The 22291-nt window shown below is 37.6% G+C and overlaps 1 protein-coding gene across 1 annotated transcript in view; it reads right to left on the bottom strand.

Annotated features, from left to right (window-relative positions):
* Positions 1-10328: 10328 nt before the first annotated feature.
* SFXN2 (sideroflexin 2) overlaps positions 10329-22291 on the bottom strand; it is a 32965-nt gene continuing 21002 nt past the window's right edge. Inside the window, exons 6-12 of the mRNA XM_072423891.1 lie at positions 21713-21798; positions 19503-19563; positions 18161-18227; positions 16779-16828; positions 16548-16597; positions 11602-11649; positions 10329-11323 (exon numbers count right to left, since the gene is read on the bottom strand). Of these exons, the coding sequence (XP_072279992.1) occupies positions 11224-11323; positions 11602-11649; positions 16548-16597; positions 16779-16828; positions 18161-18227; positions 19503-19563; positions 21713-21798 (462 nt within the window). The 3' untranslated portion in view covers positions 10329-11223. The remainder of the gene's footprint in view (positions 11324-11601; positions 11650-16547; positions 16598-16778; positions 16829-18160; positions 18228-19502; positions 19564-21712; positions 21799-22291) is intronic.

Raw genomic sequence — 22291 nt, 5'->3', positions numbered from 1 at the left:
GGACAATGATTGGCACAGATTGATCAGAAGTGGACATGAATGGCACATGAACAATAACTGTGTACTGTAGTCTTCTTCATGGGTAAAAAAGGCAACCCCCTGAAAATAAGCCCTAGAGCATATTTTGGCCTTCCAAAAAAAATAAGACAGTGTCTTATCATCGGGGAAACAGGGTATAGTATGTCTTTTTTTTCCAAACCCTTTCTTTTTATGTGGCGATGTATGTATTCTGGTCATCTGTATAGTAATATGTATACTATAGTAATATATGGGCCGTCAATGCAACTTTTGTATGCAATTAGAATAACATTTGCACTGACTTGAAAATAGGCAAATCAAACTCTGCAACTACAACTTGAGTGTGATTGGTTTAATTTCAAGCCTGTGCTATTTGCATGCAAAAGCTGATTTTTTTTCACATGTCATTGGCTATCTCTATTCCACACCTAAGCTCACAATGAACAGACAGATTTGGGGAAGGATCAGAATGTTCATATAGGGCCATAGCAAAATATGAATGGGGCCATCTTTGGAAGGAGGCATCTAATGAATCCTTACTTAGAACTTAGAATCTTTGGAAGGTGGCTTAGATAATACACTTTATTTCAAACTAGTTTTTTGTTGCCTGATCGACCCGGGTGAAAATCAAGTACCTGGCCACTGTTCTATGGTATCTCTCTATGGTTAGAGCTGCAATTCAGCCAATATAAGATCATAGAGCTTCTTTAGAAATGGACCCCTAAGTATTCCAATTGTGAATTCAGATCACCACTCCTTTTTTTCCAGAAGGAACCATGGCCCAATTTGTCCCAGTATCATGGTATCAGTGGTTCCAGCCTCTAGTTAATATACCAGCACTAACTTGAGATCCAACTATGTAGAATGCCCACTGCAGTTTCTCCCTGTATAGTCAGTGCAATCATAGCACAAAACCTCAGGGTATTGCAGTTAATATTGTGCAATTTATTTGGGCAAATGAGCAGTGTATTTTTGCCAAATATAATTTCACCTGAAGCTTCTTCTGTTCATGGAGCTTAATTTTGGGAAGGGGCGTGTCAGGAATAAATGCTGTTGACCTAGCTTTCAATACTGCCAGTATACTGTTCATGCCCTAACTTTTTCTTGCCAGTATATTAACTGGATGTTTTGGATTTGCCAAAAGTTTTATGGTCTTAGCACATTACTGTAATAATTAATACACGTTTGGCATTATTGGCTGATTATTATATTGGTTGCGGGTTCATATTAAAACCAGTGGTCCTTTATTGGCTACTCATTGGACTAGAGGACAATTGAATAGCAATTGTCAGGAATTAGTTTAGGGAACTGAGATTCCAAATAAAAGAAAAACAACTAGGTTCAGGGAGGTCGAGAAAAAGCTTTGTTTATATGTGTTTGCCTGTTCAAAGTTTAAAGCTGAACCCAAAGCAAACAGCTATAGAAGTAGATGGCATATGAGAGCTGTTATACTGGCCCAATGATTTGTATATCTATCCTTTCCTGTCCTAAAATGTACAAAGCTCACAGCAAACAGACCGGGTACTTTTTTCCCCACTACGGCTAAGTAGCATTGTGATGTCCCATTCTTCCCTCAACCTGTGGCTAGATAGTCAAAACTCTGCAGTACTAACCTGGTACCAGGTCAAATTTAGCTACTTACATAAAAACATTTAATGCCCCATCAATGAATACAGAGCTACTATAATTTGTGGCTGTTATATCTGCCTGGAGTTCAGCTTAAAAAGGCTGCTAAATTCAGGTACACATCACATTTTGTAAATTGATTATAAATGACTATTTTGTGGGAGTTTCCAGCTTGCCTCTATTCCTTTAATAAATATCTATTTATTTATGGAACTGAAAAAAATTAACTGAAAATATAATATACTTCTTAGCAAACTTGATCAGCACAGTACCAATTTCACATTGACAATGCGTACATGGTTTACCAGATGATTTCATGCTGTGTAGAATAATCAAAGATATATATAATGTTTTTTTTTAGATGTAATGCACATTTAATTAATGTAAATCAGTTTATAGATTTGTGGTAATGTTGCTTTATCTATTTTATAGGTTAGATATGTACATAGAAGCAGATATATTTGCTCATTACATATATGCTAATTTATTTTCCAAGATCACTTAAACCAGTGGTCCCCAAACTGCTGGCACTGGGTCAATTGCTTGCATTTAGTCCTCCGGGCACTGTTCCTTCCACTTAATGGGGTACTATTTCTCCTACTGAAGAGGCACTATTCCTCCCATCTACACCAATAATGAAGAACTGCTCCTTTCATTGACACCAATGAGGCAATATTTCTCCTGCTGAAACTAATGATGGGGCACCATTCTCCCTCCAATGACAATGATGGAGTATTATTACCTTTATTGATACTAACAATGGGGAAATATCTCATTACCAACACTGTTTCTCCCACTTCCACCAACAATAGGGCACCATTTCATCTATTAATACTAGTGATGAGGCATTGTTCCTTTTACTAACCCCAACAATAGGGCAGTTTTTCTCCAACTGATAACAACAAAAACGATCCATTCTGTTTCCCTAAAGCTAGGTACACACTTGCAATAATTATCGTTAAAAAACGAACGACTAATGATTATGCACGATTATTTTGAATGATCGTATCGTGCACAATTCTGTACATGATGTAACAATACGATCGTTCAAATATAATCCAATAGTGTACACACGCTAAATACGATCGTTTGAATGATGCAGGAAGTGACATGTAAAGGAGAAAGTGTATTGCAGAACAATCCACGATCACTGATCGATCATACACACAATAGATATTAAACGATCGTCGGTCAATCAGATCCACCGTGACAGTTGTTCGTTTCCAGCAACAATCCTCATTCGTCTGCGTCATTGTGCACTTTTTTTGTTAACAATTATCGGACAATTGGTCGTTAGTCGTTCGTTTACAATGATAATTATTGCAAGTGTGTACGCAGCTTAACTTTAATATTTTTTACTTCCACTGACTACTAAGACTGGAGCATTGTTTGCTCCCAATAACTACTGATGCAAGGGCATGTTGTATTCTCTTGTGTTGTGCTTAGATGAGACACCATAGACACACAAGACACCCCTAGGCCAAAGTGAAGATAGACAAGACACTTTGGAATCTACTTTTAAATAATGTCACACAGAATTTATACATTTTTGTACTTGGAACCAGTTCGGAAAGTATGCAAACCTTGGGGGAATGTTGTGTGAAAACATTTATAAATAGGTTTCATGAGTCAATATCCCTAGAGCTGATGAAACCATGGAGAAATTATGTCTCTACTCTTCTAGCAGTTTGTTTTGAAATGTACAGAGATGGAGAAGGTAAACTCTAAGTATGCATACTATTTCAGAAAAAAAAAAACAGGAACAGTCCAGGAATGGCAACAGTGAGAACCTAGATCTTGTCTTATTCTGGCAGGTGGTAATAAGAAAAGTTTGATTATACATCAAACTGTACTACTGCCAGTACCATAATGCCTTGGTGACAACTTAACCTCCCTGCTGCTCCAGACCATGCCCGATGTTGGCTATGCAGAAATCTGGCTGTGGCTTTTCCCCTCCTGTAAAACATGTAAGTAATATTTCATGTAAGCCAGATGTAATGCATTTCTTAAGGCTGTATTTTTAGGACATTTATTCTAAGAACGTTTGTAGAAGACTCCACCACCGAATGGATCCCAGGTAACAGGGCTTGTATTAGAGGCCTGCAAATGAACATACATGCCCATGACAGTTTAAAAAACTCCACATTTACTATAAAATCCCCAGTGCCAATCACAAACCTAAACCTAGGGCTAAACCTCCAAAACACTTATTTTAGGTACAACGGTGAAGTATTGGACCTCTGTTCAGATTTTGTCTGGGGTTCTGTTGGAGATGTTTTTTTTATTCACTGTCCTATTGAAAATTGTTTTACCAGAAAGTGAAGGAAAATCTCCGACAGCACAAAATGTTAACCATAGTATGGAAAGGCTAAAACTTTAATCAGCTACTGTGAAGTTATTGTCATGATGGTAATAATTGAGAAGTTAGCAGTTAAAAGAAACCTTAGTTGCATGCAAAAACCCTTGAATAAAAGTTAAGTCCAGTAGATGTTCTATATAAATTAAAGAAATAAATGAAAAGAAAGCCAAAGTGTTTCTGGGTGTTTGTTCCCAGAATCCTATATTACCCATTAATGTGATTTGTACAGATCCTACTTAGGTGTAGATTGTTGTGCATTATGTAAAAACAATAATATCAGATATGTTTTTCAATAGTTCATCATTATAAATGTTTGCTTGGCAATTTATTGTGTCTGAGAACAGGCACTGGAGGTACAAAAGAAAAACACAATAGAAGGAGGAGAAATTGATAGTGACACATGAATCTGGTATTACATGAGCTCGGGACAAGGTTTGTTTTTTCACTGATGTTATCACAGTAAACACATCCACACCTTTAAGCACCTGCATTGCATTGCTACCTGAAACTCTTTCCTTGTTAAGAAAACCTCAGATAAAATGTTGTGCCAGACATCCACTGTATACCCAAAGAATAAACAGGATGCTAAAATATACAATTGCTGGCCCATCAAAAGGTCCACGATTTAGGCCAAATAAAAAAAGCCTTTTTAGATATCTACTTAATTTATGTAATAATATTTTTATAGGCGCACTAGTACCATGCCCATAATGATTGGCAAAGTTGCTATAATAATACACACCTTTTGATATTTAAAGGTTGCACAATTGTAATTCAAAAAGTAACTGTACATTGGTGTTCAGTTTGTTTTGTCTACGGTATGTGATGTAGTCTTACTGCTGACCAGCAAGCTTGCTTTATGTCCCTATACCCATAAGATACACAAAATTCAAGCAAGCATTTAAAAAATATATGAATACATAAATAAGTGAACCAGTGCTCAGACTATGCACATTGCAAAGAATGCCTCTTACATTGCTGGACAATGGAAAGACTACCACCCTTACAGAAAGCCAAGAAGATCATTGGAATCTGTTTAAGTGACCTGGGAGGCACAAATGGTTCATTGGTCAAGGACCCCCTAGCAAATCTGGGGGAACCCTGGTTGAGGTCACAAAATGCTTGTTTCAAAACTCTAGCTGTGTAATCAATTTATATTAGTCCTTTCCCAAAACCTTTCAAAGGAATTAAGTCAATTATTATAGTATTGGCACTAAAACTTGGGGAAGGGGATAAAGGAGGAGCTGTTGGGACATTTGCAAAAAAAAATTAGATGCACAAATAAATTAAAGCCAATGCTGACCCCTGTCTACCACTAAAACTGCTTAGAGTGAGGATATGAGTATAAAACCTTGATAATGGAGTAAATGAAGATCTTGATGTGGTCTGATAAACCACATTTTCTTTGAGATGTTGATGACTGGGAACCAGTGCTTTCTTTACCAGCGGAAGAGCTTGCCTCAGGACTAACAGTGGTAAAACGCAGGCTAACTGAGCCAGTGGGCCCGATTTATTAAAGCTCTCCAGGGCTGGAGAGGATACACTTTCATCAGTGAAGCTGGGTGATCCAGCAAACTTGGAATGGATTTCTTAAATCTGTTAGCAAATGTTTTCAATCCTGGAACAGATCCATTCCAGGTTCACTGATAAAAGTATATCCTCTCCAGCCTTGGGGAGCTTTGATAAATCAGGGCCAGTATAAGGATCTGCTGCTAACATCTTGCTGCCAGATACCCCGGGACACATTTAGATGGCTTTTGGAGTCCATTGGTCAAGGCATTTTTTGGTGGCACCTGGGGGACTTCCACTGCATTAAGCAGGTGGTTTTGATGTTTTGACTGATCTGTTTAAACTGTAACTGTTTTCGTATGTCATCTTATGAAATGTTAGTTGAGTTTGTTTTTTAACAATCAGCAGGGCAAGTTGAGACAATAATGGATTTACCTTGGTTTCATAGATAACACAATCCAGATCGCCTGAGGACAGTTAATTAATATTGCAGTTGGCTAAGTCAACAGCTTCTTTTTGTCTGAACTTACAGGACTGGCTCAGCTTGTTTGAAGATATATATATATACCACATAAGTTATTATAGTATGGGTTCCTGGCTTGGTATTCTTGTACTGCACAGCCTTGGTGCATGTTTATGAATACTTAACCTGTTTTGTTGAAGGCAAAACACATCACCTTTACATTTTATGTTTAATATAAACCACATTGCTCCGCCCTATGACATCAACAGTAAATGTTGATCATAAATTAGGTCTATCAATCACAAATGTAAATTATTTATTGAAATTGATAATTGCATTGCTCTGTATTATGTTCAGTTTGCCAACCTACTGCAGACAGTTTTTAAATGAGCAGGAGTGATCAACAAAATTCAACCATGACTGATCAAACTGACAGAGCTGAAAGTTGATTGGATGGAGGGTCTTTGGTTCATCATCTTAATTAGATCAGTTTAGTTGCATTGAAAGATCACATTGATAGATATGTGATCCCCATAGGTTATACAGTTTCACAGCTGTAATCACACAATAGGTTAAGGTGCCTCTCACAGTAAGAGCTATATGCTGCACTCCAGCAATGACCGGAGTCTGGAATAGATACCAGTCAGCTTCCAAGAACGGTATTAGAAACAGTATTAACTTTAGGATCATTAGAAAATTAAGTTCCTGCCCTGTGGTTTAGGAACTGTTTTCATTTACTTTTCTGCTGGGTTAGGATTACTTTCTTTCTCAAGGCTTTCAGTTTTCCAACAACCCAGTATTATCCACATGTATCAATCAGTGATCTTTGGATGAGTGTAGTGCCATGCATCAAACAGTAAAACTTGGCTGCAGTCCCAGGAAAATGAAAAGGCTGCAAGAAACTTACTTAAAGTAAAATCAGTCACATATGATGCAAGATTATGGCAATTTCAGACAGGGTGAGACACCATAAAGAAACATCACAATTGTTTTCTCTAATAAAAAAAATCCCATCTAAAGTTTTCAAGGGCGGATTTAAAGCTTGGACAGGTGGGTGTTAATCCCATGGGATCAGCTATCCAGAGACCAGGCAGGACAGCCATGCAGAGACAAAGAGTTGTAAGGTAGTTGGTTAAGTAGCAAGGGTGAAATCAGTTGGGCTTAGGTTGTGATAAAGAGTGAGATGGGCATGGGAGATGGGTTGTCTATCCAAAGTCACAGTAAAGTAGGCTTGACCAGTGCCAGTATCCTCCATGGTAGAGAGCCTGGCTTCCAACTCAACCACAAAAGGTACCCAAATCGCGGCGGAAAAGCCTACATTCCAAATCGTAGGCTTACTTGCCTCAATCGCTGCTAAATAGAAGTAGATCAAGCCTTTACAGCCTGAGCCACTTGTAGCGCCATTCCAGAAGAAAAGAGAAGCAATGGCGACTCAGAAAACAAAACTTAATCAAAGAACAAGGATGAGGTCTTGCAAAAGGTAACGGCAGCTTTAGAAGCCTGCTGCTTCTTCTTACCCGGCATGGGTTCCAGAGATTGTGAGAAACAGGAGTGAATATCCACTTGCAGCATAAGAGCCAAGATCAGAAGAGCTCTTTACCTGGACGTCCAACCTTGATCACATCCCACAGTAAAGCAGGCCTAATTCTGAGATAATGCTTCAAAGTTTTGAACCCAGAGGGTTAGCATGAAACCAAGAGGATACATCTGGAAAGAGCTACAGTAGCATCTACATATTCCCCTAAGGTTTACTTGCATAATTTTTGAACACTTGCAACATGATCAGAATTTATTTTAGAGAACACAGCAGGGGTTTTCATTGCCTTTAGGCCAACAAAAGCAGAGGGATAAAAACCAAAAAGAATACCCAGTAAGGACCAAACTTCAGATAGATGACTGTACCCTTACTTCTTACCTGACTACACATATGACAGAGAAGTTATTCTCCTGTTCATTCACTGTACCTGCACTAGGACATAAAATAAAGTGCAGAAGCTATAATAGTATAAACTAGGCCTAAAGTTTTGTGTTCTAATTGTCTATTGTTGCCCCTAATATACCTACTGAGAATTAAAAAGAAAACAGGAAAAATTTTGTGAAAAAGATAATACTGCAGAATGAATGCAAGGCAAATCAAAACCTGGTTTGTTGGTCCTCACTTCTTCGTTCAATAGTCTTGTATCTTACTTACGGCACGTAGCATCTTCCGAAGCTGAAGTCCCAAGCTGTTGACTGAATATTGTGTATTTATATTTTCACTTTTGTTTTTTCCTCACAGCTTGTAAACCTTTTAGTGTTTTGTGAACATTTTGTTTTTGTTCTACCTTACTCCATTTCCCTTTGTTTTGTATTAATAGAAAACACACAAAAAAAGCAATGCAAAATAAACCAAAAATATTTGAGCAAGCCATGCAAGAAATTCTTTACTACCTCCTTAGATAAAACCCTTATAAGTTTAGGGCTGTATCTATAGAACATTTTGTTCTTGGCTTATAAAAGATGTTACTATTTTGTACAGACACCACCTCAATTCCAAACATATAACATAATTATTCCCAATTACATTATTAGGCTGCCTGCATTATATGAAGCAATAGCAGTAGATAGCATAACAAAGAGCCTAAAGATAAAGCTGTGACGTGTGATGAGCTGTAGAGAATCTTATGATTTCTCCCTGCTCACACCATTCCTGATGTCATACCTGGACCTGCCTGCACACACCACTGCAGGAATGAATCATAGCCCGGTCTAGAACCCACCCTAGCCTGGTTTTGGGTAATGATGGCGCAGAAGAACATTGAGCTTGTCTTCCCTTCAGTAAGCAGCAGAGCAATAAAGCCTTGACTGGCTCCAAGTGCAGACCCTTCCTTGCCATGGCTGAATCTTGCTTTGCAAGAGATCACAGAAGGTTAATATTAAGATAGATTTGTTTTCAAGCTAATTATTATATAGAAACATAAATATAAGGATGGTCAATTAATAAGAAACAGTATTTAGTGGGTTTTTAATTTTCCCCTGGCATTCCTAATGATGAGACCCCTAAGCATAAACAGTACAACCTCAATGATCAGCAAAGGGTCAGGCAAGATACGTTTTAGCAAATGTTCTAGCTGGAATATCTGGAGGATTAATCCTCCCTGAAGATTTTAAGAGTTCACAGTAAACAGGGTTTTAAGAGCTAGCATTGCCAAAAATAATGATAGTTGTCTGACTGTAATATGCCCTTCTTCCTTGCCGTTAACACTTTATAAGTATGTCATACAGAATGAGCATATTTAAAATATAAGTGATTGAATTTAGATCTGTTTTAATAATTAATGTAAAAAGCATGAAGCCAGAAGGTAAAAAACTATATACATTTATAGTGGGCTTTTCTGGTATATTTAAATGAAGTGTTTATTCATTATAGGCAAATGGAAACGTATATGTTTAAATATGATCACTGTCACAAATATGTGTTTCCTCTGGCCTTGTTACTGCATTTTTTGTTTCTGGGTTACATTGTGTATAGAAGAAAAAAGCTCTTTGAGTGGATGTAATATGTGAACCACTCCAACTCTGTATCAGATAGTGGAATCTCTGTAAAAGGTCACTCAGCAAATCCATTTCAGTATAATATATTTCAGAAAATAATGAGAAATATGTGCAATATCTGCAGTAAATGGGATGGGACCTTTTGCTTGTGTGGGCTAAATATAGAAAAAAGGAGCACATAAGGAGCTTGAAAAATGCAATGCATGGCTAGGATTTGGTCATACAACTCACAAGTTAAACAAGAAACCAAATAATAATGTAGGTTTAAGGTGATTATTTTAGAAAATAAATACATAGGAGAAATGGGGGTATAACTGTCCCAAGGCACAGACGTTTATGTGGGCCAAACATAACTGTTCCTTTATATTTTTATCGGTTTTGTTTTCACATACTTACCAGAATAAATCAGCACATATAATTTGTATACCGTTATTTGTCCTTTGAGTCTCAGTAGTTTTATTAAAGTAGTTTCTGATTGTCTTAGTGCCGTATTCCATAGCTTTGCTCTTAATTAACTGGGGGCTATGGGGAAACAAAGATTTTACAAATACCAAAACTATCTGAAGTGGAGGTAATATTTCATCTTTCTTACACCCAACCAGGAATTGTAAAGCAAAACCATGACAAAGCTACCTTGAAAATGAAAATTCCCAAATTTGGACAAAAAAAATGGGTTTTTAACAATTTCCTATCTCATCCAAAAACATCTTAAATATATCAACATTAAATTTATAAGTTTCTGCAGTTCTTGTATTTATGAATAAGAGCCTGAACTGGATCAACAAAGTTCATATTAGATCTGATAAAAGCACCAAGAGATTTAATTAAGTCACTTTATTGTGTTGGAGTATAGTCCTCCCATTCATCTTGTTGCAAAATATGACTTCATCACCAATAAAATTTAAAAGCAAAGGATTTAATTAAAGTACAAAGAGTTTTCTAGATAGAGAGGTAATGCTTTTTTTCTTTTTATAAATGTCCATATACAAATACCATTGAAAATCTTTGGTTCTGCAGTGTAATGAGGAATGAACTTGTAAAGCACATGTAGCTAACTCTAACCTCTATTTTACACCATATTCACCCTGCCACCCATTCCTAAAAAAAGTATACTGTCCTATCACCTAAGCTGCTACAAAAAAAAAAATGTGTAAGGCTAGGTTCAGACCTGTTGAAGGAACATGTGTTCCTGCGCAGTATTTGACATCTAGCACCTTGCCAGCCGATTGGCCATCCACATTGCCACAATTTAATACAGACTGCATGTGAACTGCTCAAGGTTACTCACATTCATTCTGTATGGGCTGCACCGAATGGCCAGTCAGTGGCTGGATATGCTTGAATGTCACTTTCTTTTCCACAACAGTGTGTCCTATGGCAGTTGGGTTCAGATCTGATCAGCTGGGAGGTGCTCAGATTTGTAGATAGTCAAGTATGACACTGCAATTTGATAGGGGATATAAAACAAGTAAACAAATAGAGCTTAGGTTTGCTTTAAGAAAACAAGTCTAATATTGATAGAGAAAAATGAGAAACTTTAAAAAAAGAATAGTGGATTTATAAAAGTCTATTCCATGCGGAGGAATAATATTTTTCTATATGCAGCTCTTGAGAGAATTAAAACTTCCTTGGCAGCCAGAACGAGGAGTTGGCCTTGGTTCTGAATAAATAGGATTCTTGAGTTTAGATCCATCCTTCTCTATATGTCCAGTGGTTATAATCCTTTGTTAAAGTAAACATACTGAATTTTGTCCCCATACTGCTTATGGATAGAATCCCGAAGCTCTGGTTCCAGACTGCTCACAGCCATAGAACTGAAAAACAAAACAAAAGTCTTGAGTAAACAAAGACTTGATATTTCCTGACATTAGTAACTTGACAAAATGCTAGCTGTGTGGTTATCGTGCTTTATCCAATGACTTTGATACTTTCATAATCATTGGCTCGGAACAAACATGCAGATCAGAAGTCTGACTTGGTACATAACCGTTTCAGGTTGGTGACTCAAACCACAGATATCCTAACAAGTAGAATTTAAAGAAAAGGAGCACATGCATTTCTATTTCTACAAATTGAAAAGTAAAAGCATTACCATCGCTGTGGAAACAATGAACAGGCCACAGGAACCATGAAGAGTAAGCTGTAGAAAGAGTAGACACGATTATAGTGCTGATCAAAACATCGGAAGTCCACATTAACTTGAAGGTGTGAGGATTAAGGTATATCCAAAGCGGAAACGTTTTCTATAGGGAATTGTTAAAACACGTTGGACTGTTTTTAAGTATGTGAGCACCATTGGTAAAATTTTCCATTCCTCCTTGTCCCATATAAATTAAAGGAATGAAAGAATATCTCTCTAAAGAAAAAAGTCCCTGAGATGGTTAAAACTAGATCAGATGTCTAAAGATTTCTTCTTTCTGCCTGTTCTGATGACAAAATAAAATGTTAGACTTCCCATCACTTTACAGTGGTCCCCAGTAGTCACCTAAAGCTGCAGTTCTGCGATGCTCCAGTCCCCAATCTTTTACTTTTTTTGTGCTTAGAACAGTTGGGAGTCCTTTTTTGAGTGCCCACATCCCCGGCCTGCATGGCATAGATACTTCCTTTTGGCTGTCCAGCAGCTGAGTCCTCTCAGAATCAGATTGTACAGCAGTGACATCAGTGCAAAGGGACCATTAGTTATCTCCTGAACATGGAAACGAGGGACTTGGATGGTAGAATTAGGTCTGTGGAGTTTCTTTACTAAGCAGAAAAAATTGGGGGTATTAAATATACCCAGAGATTGACTGATAAAAGAACAGGGCACTGTGATCTTTCTGCAGTTGTAACAATTTAAATAGATTTTGGATGAGTGATATTAAGCCCTATATCAGTTAACTCATGCCTGTTACAGCATAAATACACCACTGCCCCTAATTTGGCATTTAATATGAAGTTATAATGTGAAAAGGCTTGTTGCCAACATAGATATGATCTGAGACTCTAAGGGACATCTGAACACCGAACTATTAACAACACAACAATTCCCTGCTGGGGTTTTTGAAAGATCTACAAAGACAGCAGGAAACAAACAGCAGTTTGAAAACAAAAGGAGTTAAATCCTTATAGTAACCACAAACTGTAAGTAAATGTTTATAACTCCTTGTAAACAAAAATTGTAACTGGGAAAATGAGTGGTAGCAAGGTGGAAAGTTTGGTTCGGTGCACACTCCGTCACATGTATGCACAAATGCTCCAAAGTGAATACCGCTGTGACAAATGTGAGCAAGTCGCCTTTCTGGTATCTCGCATTGGAGAGGTGGAGAAGCGCATTGCTCACTGAGCAGGCAGGTATTGGCTTAGATGTGGGGGGTGGAGAGGTTAATCAGGATGAACATGTAGGGAGTTGGGTTAATGTAACTAGAGGGAGTGTTAGGGGCCCCCAGAAAAGGAAGGCCCGCCCTGTGTTTCAGCACCCCAACATGTTTGCAAAGTTTTGTGAAGATGTGCAGGTGGCAGACCCAGTGGTGGCAACTCTAGATGTTACTGCTACCCCTAACAGCCGGGAAAGCGGCACATCTAGTAGCGGTGGGGAGGGAAACACAGGAAGGAAAAGACAATCGGTAGTCATAGGGGATTCTATCATCAGGAGAACGGATAGAATAGTTTGTCGCCCGGATCCCTTCAACCGAATGGTTTGCTGTCTCCCTGGTGCCAGGGTTCAGCATGTGGTGGAGTTAACAAACTACTGGGAGGGGCTGGACAGGACCCAGCTGTCCTGGTCCACGTTGGAACCAATGACAATATAGATGGAAGATGGAGGATCCTTAAAAATCAGTTTAGGGAACTAGGTTTAAAGCTGAAGAAAAGGACATCCCAGGCTATGTTCTCTGGAATATTGCCTGTGCCATATGCAACACAGGAAAGGTAGAGAGAGCTTAGGCAGCTAAACGCATGGCTTAAGTCCTGGTGTAGAAGGGAAGGGTTTGGGTTCATAGAGCACTGGGCTGACTGTTCATTGGGGTACAACCTGTATGCCAGAGATGGTTTCAGCTAAATGAAAGGGGGTTTGCTGTGCTAGGGGAAAAATTTAGGGGAATGTCGAGGGATATTTAAACTAGGACAGAGGGGGGTGAGACAGTCAAATAAGGTGGCAGAAAGGATAGTCAGGGGTCAGACACTAGTGGAGGGTGGATTGGGGATAGTTGGGGGGAGAATTATGGATAATTGTAAGGAGCTTCCCATGTTACAAACAAACATTGGATTGTGCAGTACTAATTGAACTAAAAAACAAAAGGATTTGGCAAGCAATGATAGTAAAAGCAGCAATAGTTTAAAGAGTCTGTTCACCAATGCTAGAAGTCTAGCAAACAAGATAGAGGAGTTGGAAGCCTTAATGAGTGAGGAGAATTATGACTTAGTTGGTATTGCTGAATCCTGGCTTTGTTCTTTGCATGACTGGGCTGTCAATATTCCTGAGTATACTCTCTATCGTAAAGACAGAGTCAAACGAAAGGGTGGTGGTGTCTGTCTGTATGTGAGAAGTGATCTAAAAGTGAATATGAAAGAAGAAATTGCGGACGGAACAAGCGATGAGGTTGAGGCATTATGGGTGGAGTTGAATGTGGGGTTGAATAACACACAGTTAAATATTGGAGTCTGCTATAGGCCCCACAGTGCTAAGGAAGAAATAGAAAATCAACTACTAGCAGAGATAGAAAAAGCAGCAAAAAGTGGAAGTGTTTTATTCGTGGGAGATTTCAACTACCCTGACATTGACTAGAGTAATGGCACTACAGGGACAGCAAAAGGGAGGAAATTTGTGAATTTAATACAAGATAATTTTATGGTACAGTTTATAGAACCCCCAACTAGAAATGATACTCTGCTGGACCTAGTTCTTTCTAACAATGCAAAGCTTATAACACATGTGCAAATAAAAGAGAATCTGGGTAGCAGTGTCCATAATATGATTTCATTAAATGTAAGCTGTAAACTGGAAGCAAAAACAGGAAAGATAAAAACATTTAATTTTCAGAGAGCTAATTTTCCATTATTAAGGGCGGCTCTCTGTGACTTGGACTGGGAGACAATATTGTCCTCAAAGGATACAGAACAAAAATGGGAATGTTTCAAGTCTGTTCTACAAAAGAAAACTGAAAAATGTATTCCAATGGGTAATTTAATTGTAAAACCTAATGGGTAAGTTTAGGAGGCTAAAATTAAAACTTATGTGGCTCACAGCTAATGTTAAAAAAGCCATAAGGAACAAGAAAAGGGCATTCCAAACATATAAAAATTAGGGATCACCTTTATCATTTGAAAGGTATAAAGAATATAACAAAATATGTAAGAAGTAGATAAAATGTGCAAAACTTCAAAATGAAAGGTAGATCATAGACTTAACAACAGCATGCAATGCCAAGCTGCAATATCTAAATCTAGTAAAGTACTTTCTTGTATTAAAAGAGGAATAGACTGCAGAGATGGAGACATTATCCTGCCCCTCTACAAAGCATTGGTCAGACCACATCTGGAATATGCAGTCCAGTTTTGGGCACCAGTTCACAAAAAGGACATTGTTGACTTGGAGAGAGTACAGAGAAGGGTAACTAAACTAATAAAAAGGAATGGAGGAGCTATGAGGGGAGATTAGCTGAACTGAATCTATTCTCCCTTGAGAAGAGACATATAAGGGGGATATGATCATCCTGTATAAATATATAAATGCTCCATATAGAGAACTCTCTTCCCCATTATTCACTTTGAGATCATTACAAAGAACAAGAGGGCACTCTTTGCGTCTGGAGGAAAAGAAGTTTAAGCTCCGGATAAGGAAGGGATTCTTCACTGCAAGGTCTGTGGAATCAGCTCCCTCAGGAAGTAGTTTCAGCAACTACTATAGATTGCTTTAAGAAAAAGCTGGATGTTTTTCTAGAAGCACAAAATATAACTGGGGATTAAGGCTTTAAAGGAAAAATAACAGGGACTGTTGATCCAGGGAACATCCGATTGCCTCAAGGAAACAGGAAGGAATTTTTTTCCCCCTCTTGAAGCAAGTTGTACCAGGTTTTTTTTGCCTTCCTCTGGACCAACTATGTCTTATAGGGTTTTATATCTGGGATATAAACTTGATAGACTTATGTCTTTTTTAAATCTAACCTATTATTTAACTATGTTATATAAGCAGTAACATTGCGATGCTAGGAGGACTATAGGAAATTAAATTGTTTTTGTCAGGAGTTTGGGCAGCACACTAGCTCTGAAGTTCTGTGCCGATTTCCCTGTAGGTTACTATATAGGTGGGGTAAACGTTTGTATAGGTTTCCCCTGGGTGCTCCATTTTTTTCCCACAACTAACATACCGGTTGACTAACTGGTGTGGGGGTATGCACCACACCTGAACTCTCCCAATCTATCAATGTAGTGCTCTGTTCTAGAACATTAACACAGAAGGCAGGGGGTCTGATTAGCTATATGCAAATACAGCACTCCTTTATTACAGGAAAATATTAGCAAAGCATCATTGGAGGTTATAGTGGTAGACCAGGGTGATGGTTTGTTATATGGATGTTGGATCATTTTGTATTGCCTTGGTATAAATACACCTCTGGTTTAAAATTCAATGTATTCTACTTGAATAACCATGCTCAAATAAATGAGTATGGAGGGTGTAAAAAGCTTTTTTTTCCTTTGGAAAATTCTACTCTGGGGCAATGGCAGTCCTATTGCATAATGTAATGACATTATTCACGTGGTCTTTGCAGTAAACTATTCAAGCTGAGCTACTGATTGCTTTCAGTTACATCAGTAATCAGAGAGCATATGATCAGTGTCACAGCATCAGTCACGTAACTAGTTGTCAAAAAACGCCTAGAATTTGTTTCCTGAAGGAAACAAAGGGTCATTACTTACTTGCATTGTGCAGGAAAACTACTGTAATAGCCTAGAGTGAGCATTGTGTTGTCCTAAAAAACTTACAAAACAATTTGCCTGATATATGTATATAATTTATTAAAGACATTGGCCAGAATCTGGTCACATATAATGTATACTTACAAACCACCGGCTAATGTAACTTGCAATGGAGCATGCAGGAAATGGATTTTCTGAAAAAATATTACATAAACATGTTAATATTATCCATACAATCATATGTCCCTCTATCAAAGTATAATCAGTGCAAGTATATACTAAGCGACACTACCTAAAAGTATAATTTGCTCTCATTTGTATATATTTACTTATTATTAAGATGAAGGTAAATTTTCTCTATATACATCTACTTACTCTCATAAAGGGGAATGACTCCAGCTTCTGCATCAAAATCGGCAGAAGAACTGAAATGAAATCACAATGTATTACAACAAATATCCACTATAAATTGATATTACATAACAGCAAATGCATGAGAATCAATATGTATTAGGATCAAAAAAATTTTTTTTGAGTGCGCAAGACTGTTTGTGATAGTGAATTAGCTTTGAAAGCAACATATTAAAGGGGTTGTTCACCCAATACCAACATTCCTGCTATGGGGGTTGTTACTCAGCTCAGTCAAAAGTTCTTCTACTACATCTACCTGCCAGAGATCAGAATATCTCACTTCTCCTGCACTATTGTAAAGTAAAAATATAAAGCATTATTTTTGGCAGTAAAAAGCAGTAGTTCCTTTTATGTTCTCCCCATTTGAAGTCTCACATTGGCTCCTGCACTAAAGGATTGCCCACTGTTCTTGCCCAACCATTATTTGAAAGCTATAGTTTAATCTGCTCTTATGTTGCATTCCTTCTTGGTTCTATTTTTTCACTCTTTTCCACTAACATGCTAATAAAATACATTTGTTTAATTTCCTCTTTATTTAATGCAGGCAGATCAAAGCTGGTGGGAGGGTTGGCAAGGTGTTGTATAAAGCTTCCTGCAAACATCACAGCACCTTACCTCAGTACGCAAAAGCCCCACACCCTGGTGCAACCAGAGGAGTATGCAAATATTGAAATAATTTCCTTTTCATTTTTTTACACTCACCCCCTCTTCCACATGTTTGTTATTGTAATAAACATAAATAAGTGAATAAATATCTTCACATAATCCCTATTCAGCTCCTACACACTGCTAGGGTGCTGGGGGGTACTGAGCAGTGTTGGGTCACACAGGCTAATGGATTGCTTTACATTGTGATAACAGCAAGGCTCCCTGGATGTGCCACCATCAATCATGTGCACTGCCTCTGACAGCCACAGCAGGGAGAATCAATGGGCATAATAAGCTTGCTGTCAGTCTAGTGATCTGCCCTACCCCCTGACGTCAGTAGTAGAAGGTATCAATAAGCATAATAGGCTACACATACAGCAGAGAAAAGATCTACTGAAAAGCAGGGCTTGTGTATGCCATGGGAACATAAGACACATAGAATTACAAAGTATCCATAAAAACAATGAAAAACATTAATACATACTGATTACAAATATTCAATTCATGCTGACCTATTTTCTTTTTTTTATGCAGAACTTGGATAACATTCCTACAGAATTGATAGTAAGTTACCATTATTTTTGGGTCCAATTCCAAAATTAAAACGATTCCCATATATATATATATATATATATATATATATATATATATATATATATGACCATTATGAGACCAGTGCACCATCTTACAACACTTACTCATTCCAGGGGCAGCCATTGCAATTCTGGAGACCACCACCTGACTAATTCCTTTGATTGCAGCTTTCTACATTGACAAAGAACAAATATATATATATGGTTAGGAAATACAACTAAGTGGCCTTAGTGCCTAAGAACATTTACAAGGGCCATTACCTTTATTTTGATAAGTACAGTGCTGTTTCCATGATATAAAGTGACATAGAGGAATTCATACACCAAAAACTAGTACATGTCATTAAGCAATTCAAGTCAAAAAGTATAAAGGTTCTGCAAAGCATGCTGAAATGTGCAATACCAGAATTATGTTTTTACAGGTGAGAATATTGCACTTGCTGTTCATTTGCAGAAGTGATTCTCCTGGATAATTTATTGTCATATAGCTGATAATTTATTGTCATATAGCTGATTGTTCCTGCTCTGTGTAGATTGGTTTACCTGGAATGTAGCAATGGTTTTCTGTGACAGAGGCTGGCAGCCCAGATAGGAATGTGCTACCCTCTACTGACAGCTTTATAAAATACAACAGTGTTTTGATATAAAACATACCAGACATTTGTTCTAAACAACAAGGTGATTCTGAAGTTTCTGTTTAGCCAATAGTGAATTTACAGAAATGATTTATTAATGTATCTGTCCATTGGAGTTATTTAGGAAAGCAGAGAGTAACAGTAACATTCAGCATTTCAAGTGCTCCTAAATGATAAAATGCAACATGTAATTAGTGTTTATAGATCACTGTTTGAATGTTTGCTTGCATGAAAGCACGATAGTAAAAGAGCAAGAGTGTATGAGTGCATACAAAGTAGATAAAAAGTAAAGAAAGGAAAAGGTGATATGATGCCCACACCAAGCTGTAGAAAGACACATTTAGTTGGACTTGCTTGATAATGATAAAGATATTTTACTATTCATATGAGCTGAGATAAATGTGACTTCTATTAGCTGTACCATGATCTGGGTAAGTGAGAACACTAGTTGTCTGACAATATCTGTCTTTACTACTGTACTAGATACTAACCTGGAACAAGAATAAAGCTAGTAGTTAGTCAGGACTAACATTCATAATACTAGTTCCTAGCTGGTAAATCAAAGCATTTAGGAAATTGCACCAACACAATAGCCAAGTGACAAGCATTTTCAGTAAGAGATGTTAGCCATGACATGCTACAAACATATTTCCATTCTCCCTTTCTTTATTCTCAGTCCCTATTCACTCACATCACAGCAACACAAATGAAGTGCATCTCAAATCCCATAAAGTTTGGTCCGGTAAAATTATTTTGTTGCAATGCATTTACAAATGTAATCTTATTTATATATTTTCCCAGCAATTACTTACTCTTGAATGTCCCAGTTTATTGTCATTTTCATCAGTAACAGCAATTCCATTAATTATTTCCCTGGAGAAAGTACAGGAAAAAAGGGTCAGAACAGTTCAATAAACAGTATTGTTACAGTACATACTGAAAACAGTGACAAGAAAAAAATGGCATGGAGGAAAGTTATAATGTGGAAGACTAAGGCTTCGTACACATGTGCAAATATTGTCCTTGGAAAGGATCTTTCACGATCAAAAGACTGCACGATGCTTGAACAAGCGATGTACATACAGCACTGTTCTGCTCTATGGAGAGGGGAGGGGAGAGAATGATGGAGCAGCACCCCACTGCGCTCTCTCCCCTTCAGTTTCATTATGATTGTTCCTCGTTCACTTCCGTGGATCAGTCAGGAAGGTCATCGGAACGACGGACCTTTGGATCACTCCTATGGAGGAGAGGACAGTGTACACTGCTTATTCAATCACCTATTACTGGAAACAATCACAAAAGATAATTTCCCATGAAGATCTAACATCTATATGACAGTGACCTTGGGGAAGCTTATCTTGTAGAAGACCAAATGACATCTACAATACCACTATCTTGTAAAATACAGTGGTATTGTAGAAAGGTAAATTGTGGAAGACTGAGGGACTTTATGGAAGTTTATATTGTGGAAGACTAAAGGTCACAATGAAGGTTATACTGGGGAAGATATATTGCGGAAGATCAAGAGACAATGTGGAAGACTGATGTATGGCGATGATGCAAAAGATTAGGGATATTGTGGAAGACAAAAAGAGAAAATGTAAAAGTCTGAATTGTGGAAGACAAAGAGACAATGTAAAAGTCTAGATTGTGGAAGACTTTATGATATTGTAGAAATATAGGGACATTGTAGAAAAGCACTGTGGAAGACTTTGAAGTCTTAGATTGTTGAAGACTCCATGGAAGGTTACATTGTGGAAGACTCTATGGAAGGTTAAGTTGTGGAAAACTAATAGTAAATGTGGAAGGTTATATTGTGGAAGACTAAGACACGGTGTGGAAGGAATACTGTGGAAGACTAATGGACTCCATGGAAGGTTATATTGTGGAAGACAAAGGGACAATGTAAAAAGTGCAGATTGTGGAAGACTAGATGATGTTGTAGAAGATCTGGGTGTCACTGTGACATTATAGAAGATTATACTGTGGTAGATAAATAAATACAATGAAAAATTATATTTTGTATGTATGGCTTAAGAAAATTGTGGAAGGTTAAATTGTGGAGGACCAAGACACAACTTGAAATATTAGTTTGTGGAAGACTGTGTCAGTGGAGGGCACCAACAGTGGTTTAATGGTTTGGAAAAATTCAGGATATTTATCGCAAGGAACACCCCACCCCTGGTCAGCTGGAGTTCTCGTACACAGACAAGGTGGTGGATGGAGTTCTCGTACACAGACGAGTATATAGCAATGGCTAGAGAGAAGGAGACTTTAAATACAGCTCCCTGCTAACCGGGGGACCAACATGGGCTCTGCAGCTCCCCACCCTACTCACACCCCCATCTCCTTTCTTCACCCCCTCCTTTCTGTATTTTGTGAATGTTATTGTGGTAATCATACTGTGTGTCTGTTTAATTCAAAGGATTGTGGAAGACTGGATAATGTTGTGGATAAGGTCCATTGTGGAAGAGTTTGGTGAACACGTCAGTGTTATTTTGTACAGAATTACAGCTGATCATGACCTACCCAACTCTTTTATTCTTCAATTTAAGCAGAACAAATAAGGTGACTTTTGAGGTACAATACAATAATGTGTGTTTCTAATAATGGATCCATCTGCAATGAATACAATGTCTTTGGTCTGGATTTTAGATATTTTGGATAACTTTTTTTTTTGAAATGTTTGAAATAAAATACTATTTTTTAAGCAACTATATTTATTATTTGTGTTTTACCTATTAGGTCCTGTTATTTGTGTTTCAATTGAATAGGATACGTTGGGTTGTTGGTACATGTCAACAACCATAGATGTGGATTATCCACATGCTATCTAACTAATTAGTCTTTTACACACCTAAATGTCATGGGGACAGGTAAAAAAACAAACAAACAAGAAAGCACTAAGGAAAGAAGTGTGATGTATTCATTTTATCAAAACAATATTACAAACATATCTGATATCAATATACAATTTTCATAAAATGGAGAGGTAAAGAACATATTTACATAGAGAACTTACTGCTGTCTCATCATGGGAATGTTCACACAGTTAGCAGCAGCAACAGCAGCAAAAGGAACCCAACGAGCAATCAGAGGTGGAGCTTTCTGAAATATCATTGGTTGACATAAGAATATAAATTGTAAACTGTTTCTAATATTAGTTGTATACAATATGCTTACAAAGACATTCCCGGCCCATTGAGGCTTTGCAGCAACACATCTATACGGTATCTGCATGGTACAGTATATCTAAAGTAAAACTTTTTAAATATTTTGGTAACATATATTTTGGTATAACATGGTAGGTATGACGAAGAAATTTTCAACATACCAAAACTTAGGAGTAATTTTAGGTAGCTTTAAGGTCCCTTATATGATGTAAAAAGGGTTGAGAGATGTATATACTGTTAATGGTACTGTGAACAATCATTTTCATAAATCTGTAAGGGCCCATAGCTTTGTGGTGTGCTGTAGTGCGTTACCCCATGTTAGGGTGCTATGCTGCATTGCTTTAAGGCAGCCCAACCATTTTCATAGAGGCTGCTAAATCACAATGGTAATAATGCATTACTGTGTATTGAGGTAAGATGCAATCCAG

This window comes from Pyxicephalus adspersus, chromosome 10 (genome assembly GCF_032062135.1).
Source record: "Pyxicephalus adspersus chromosome 10, UCB_Pads_2.0, whole genome shotgun sequence".
NCBI classification, from domain to species: domain Eukaryota; kingdom Metazoa; phylum Chordata; class Amphibia; order Anura; family Pyxicephalidae; genus Pyxicephalus; species Pyxicephalus adspersus.
This window is presented reverse-complemented; position numbering and strand designations above follow the sequence as displayed.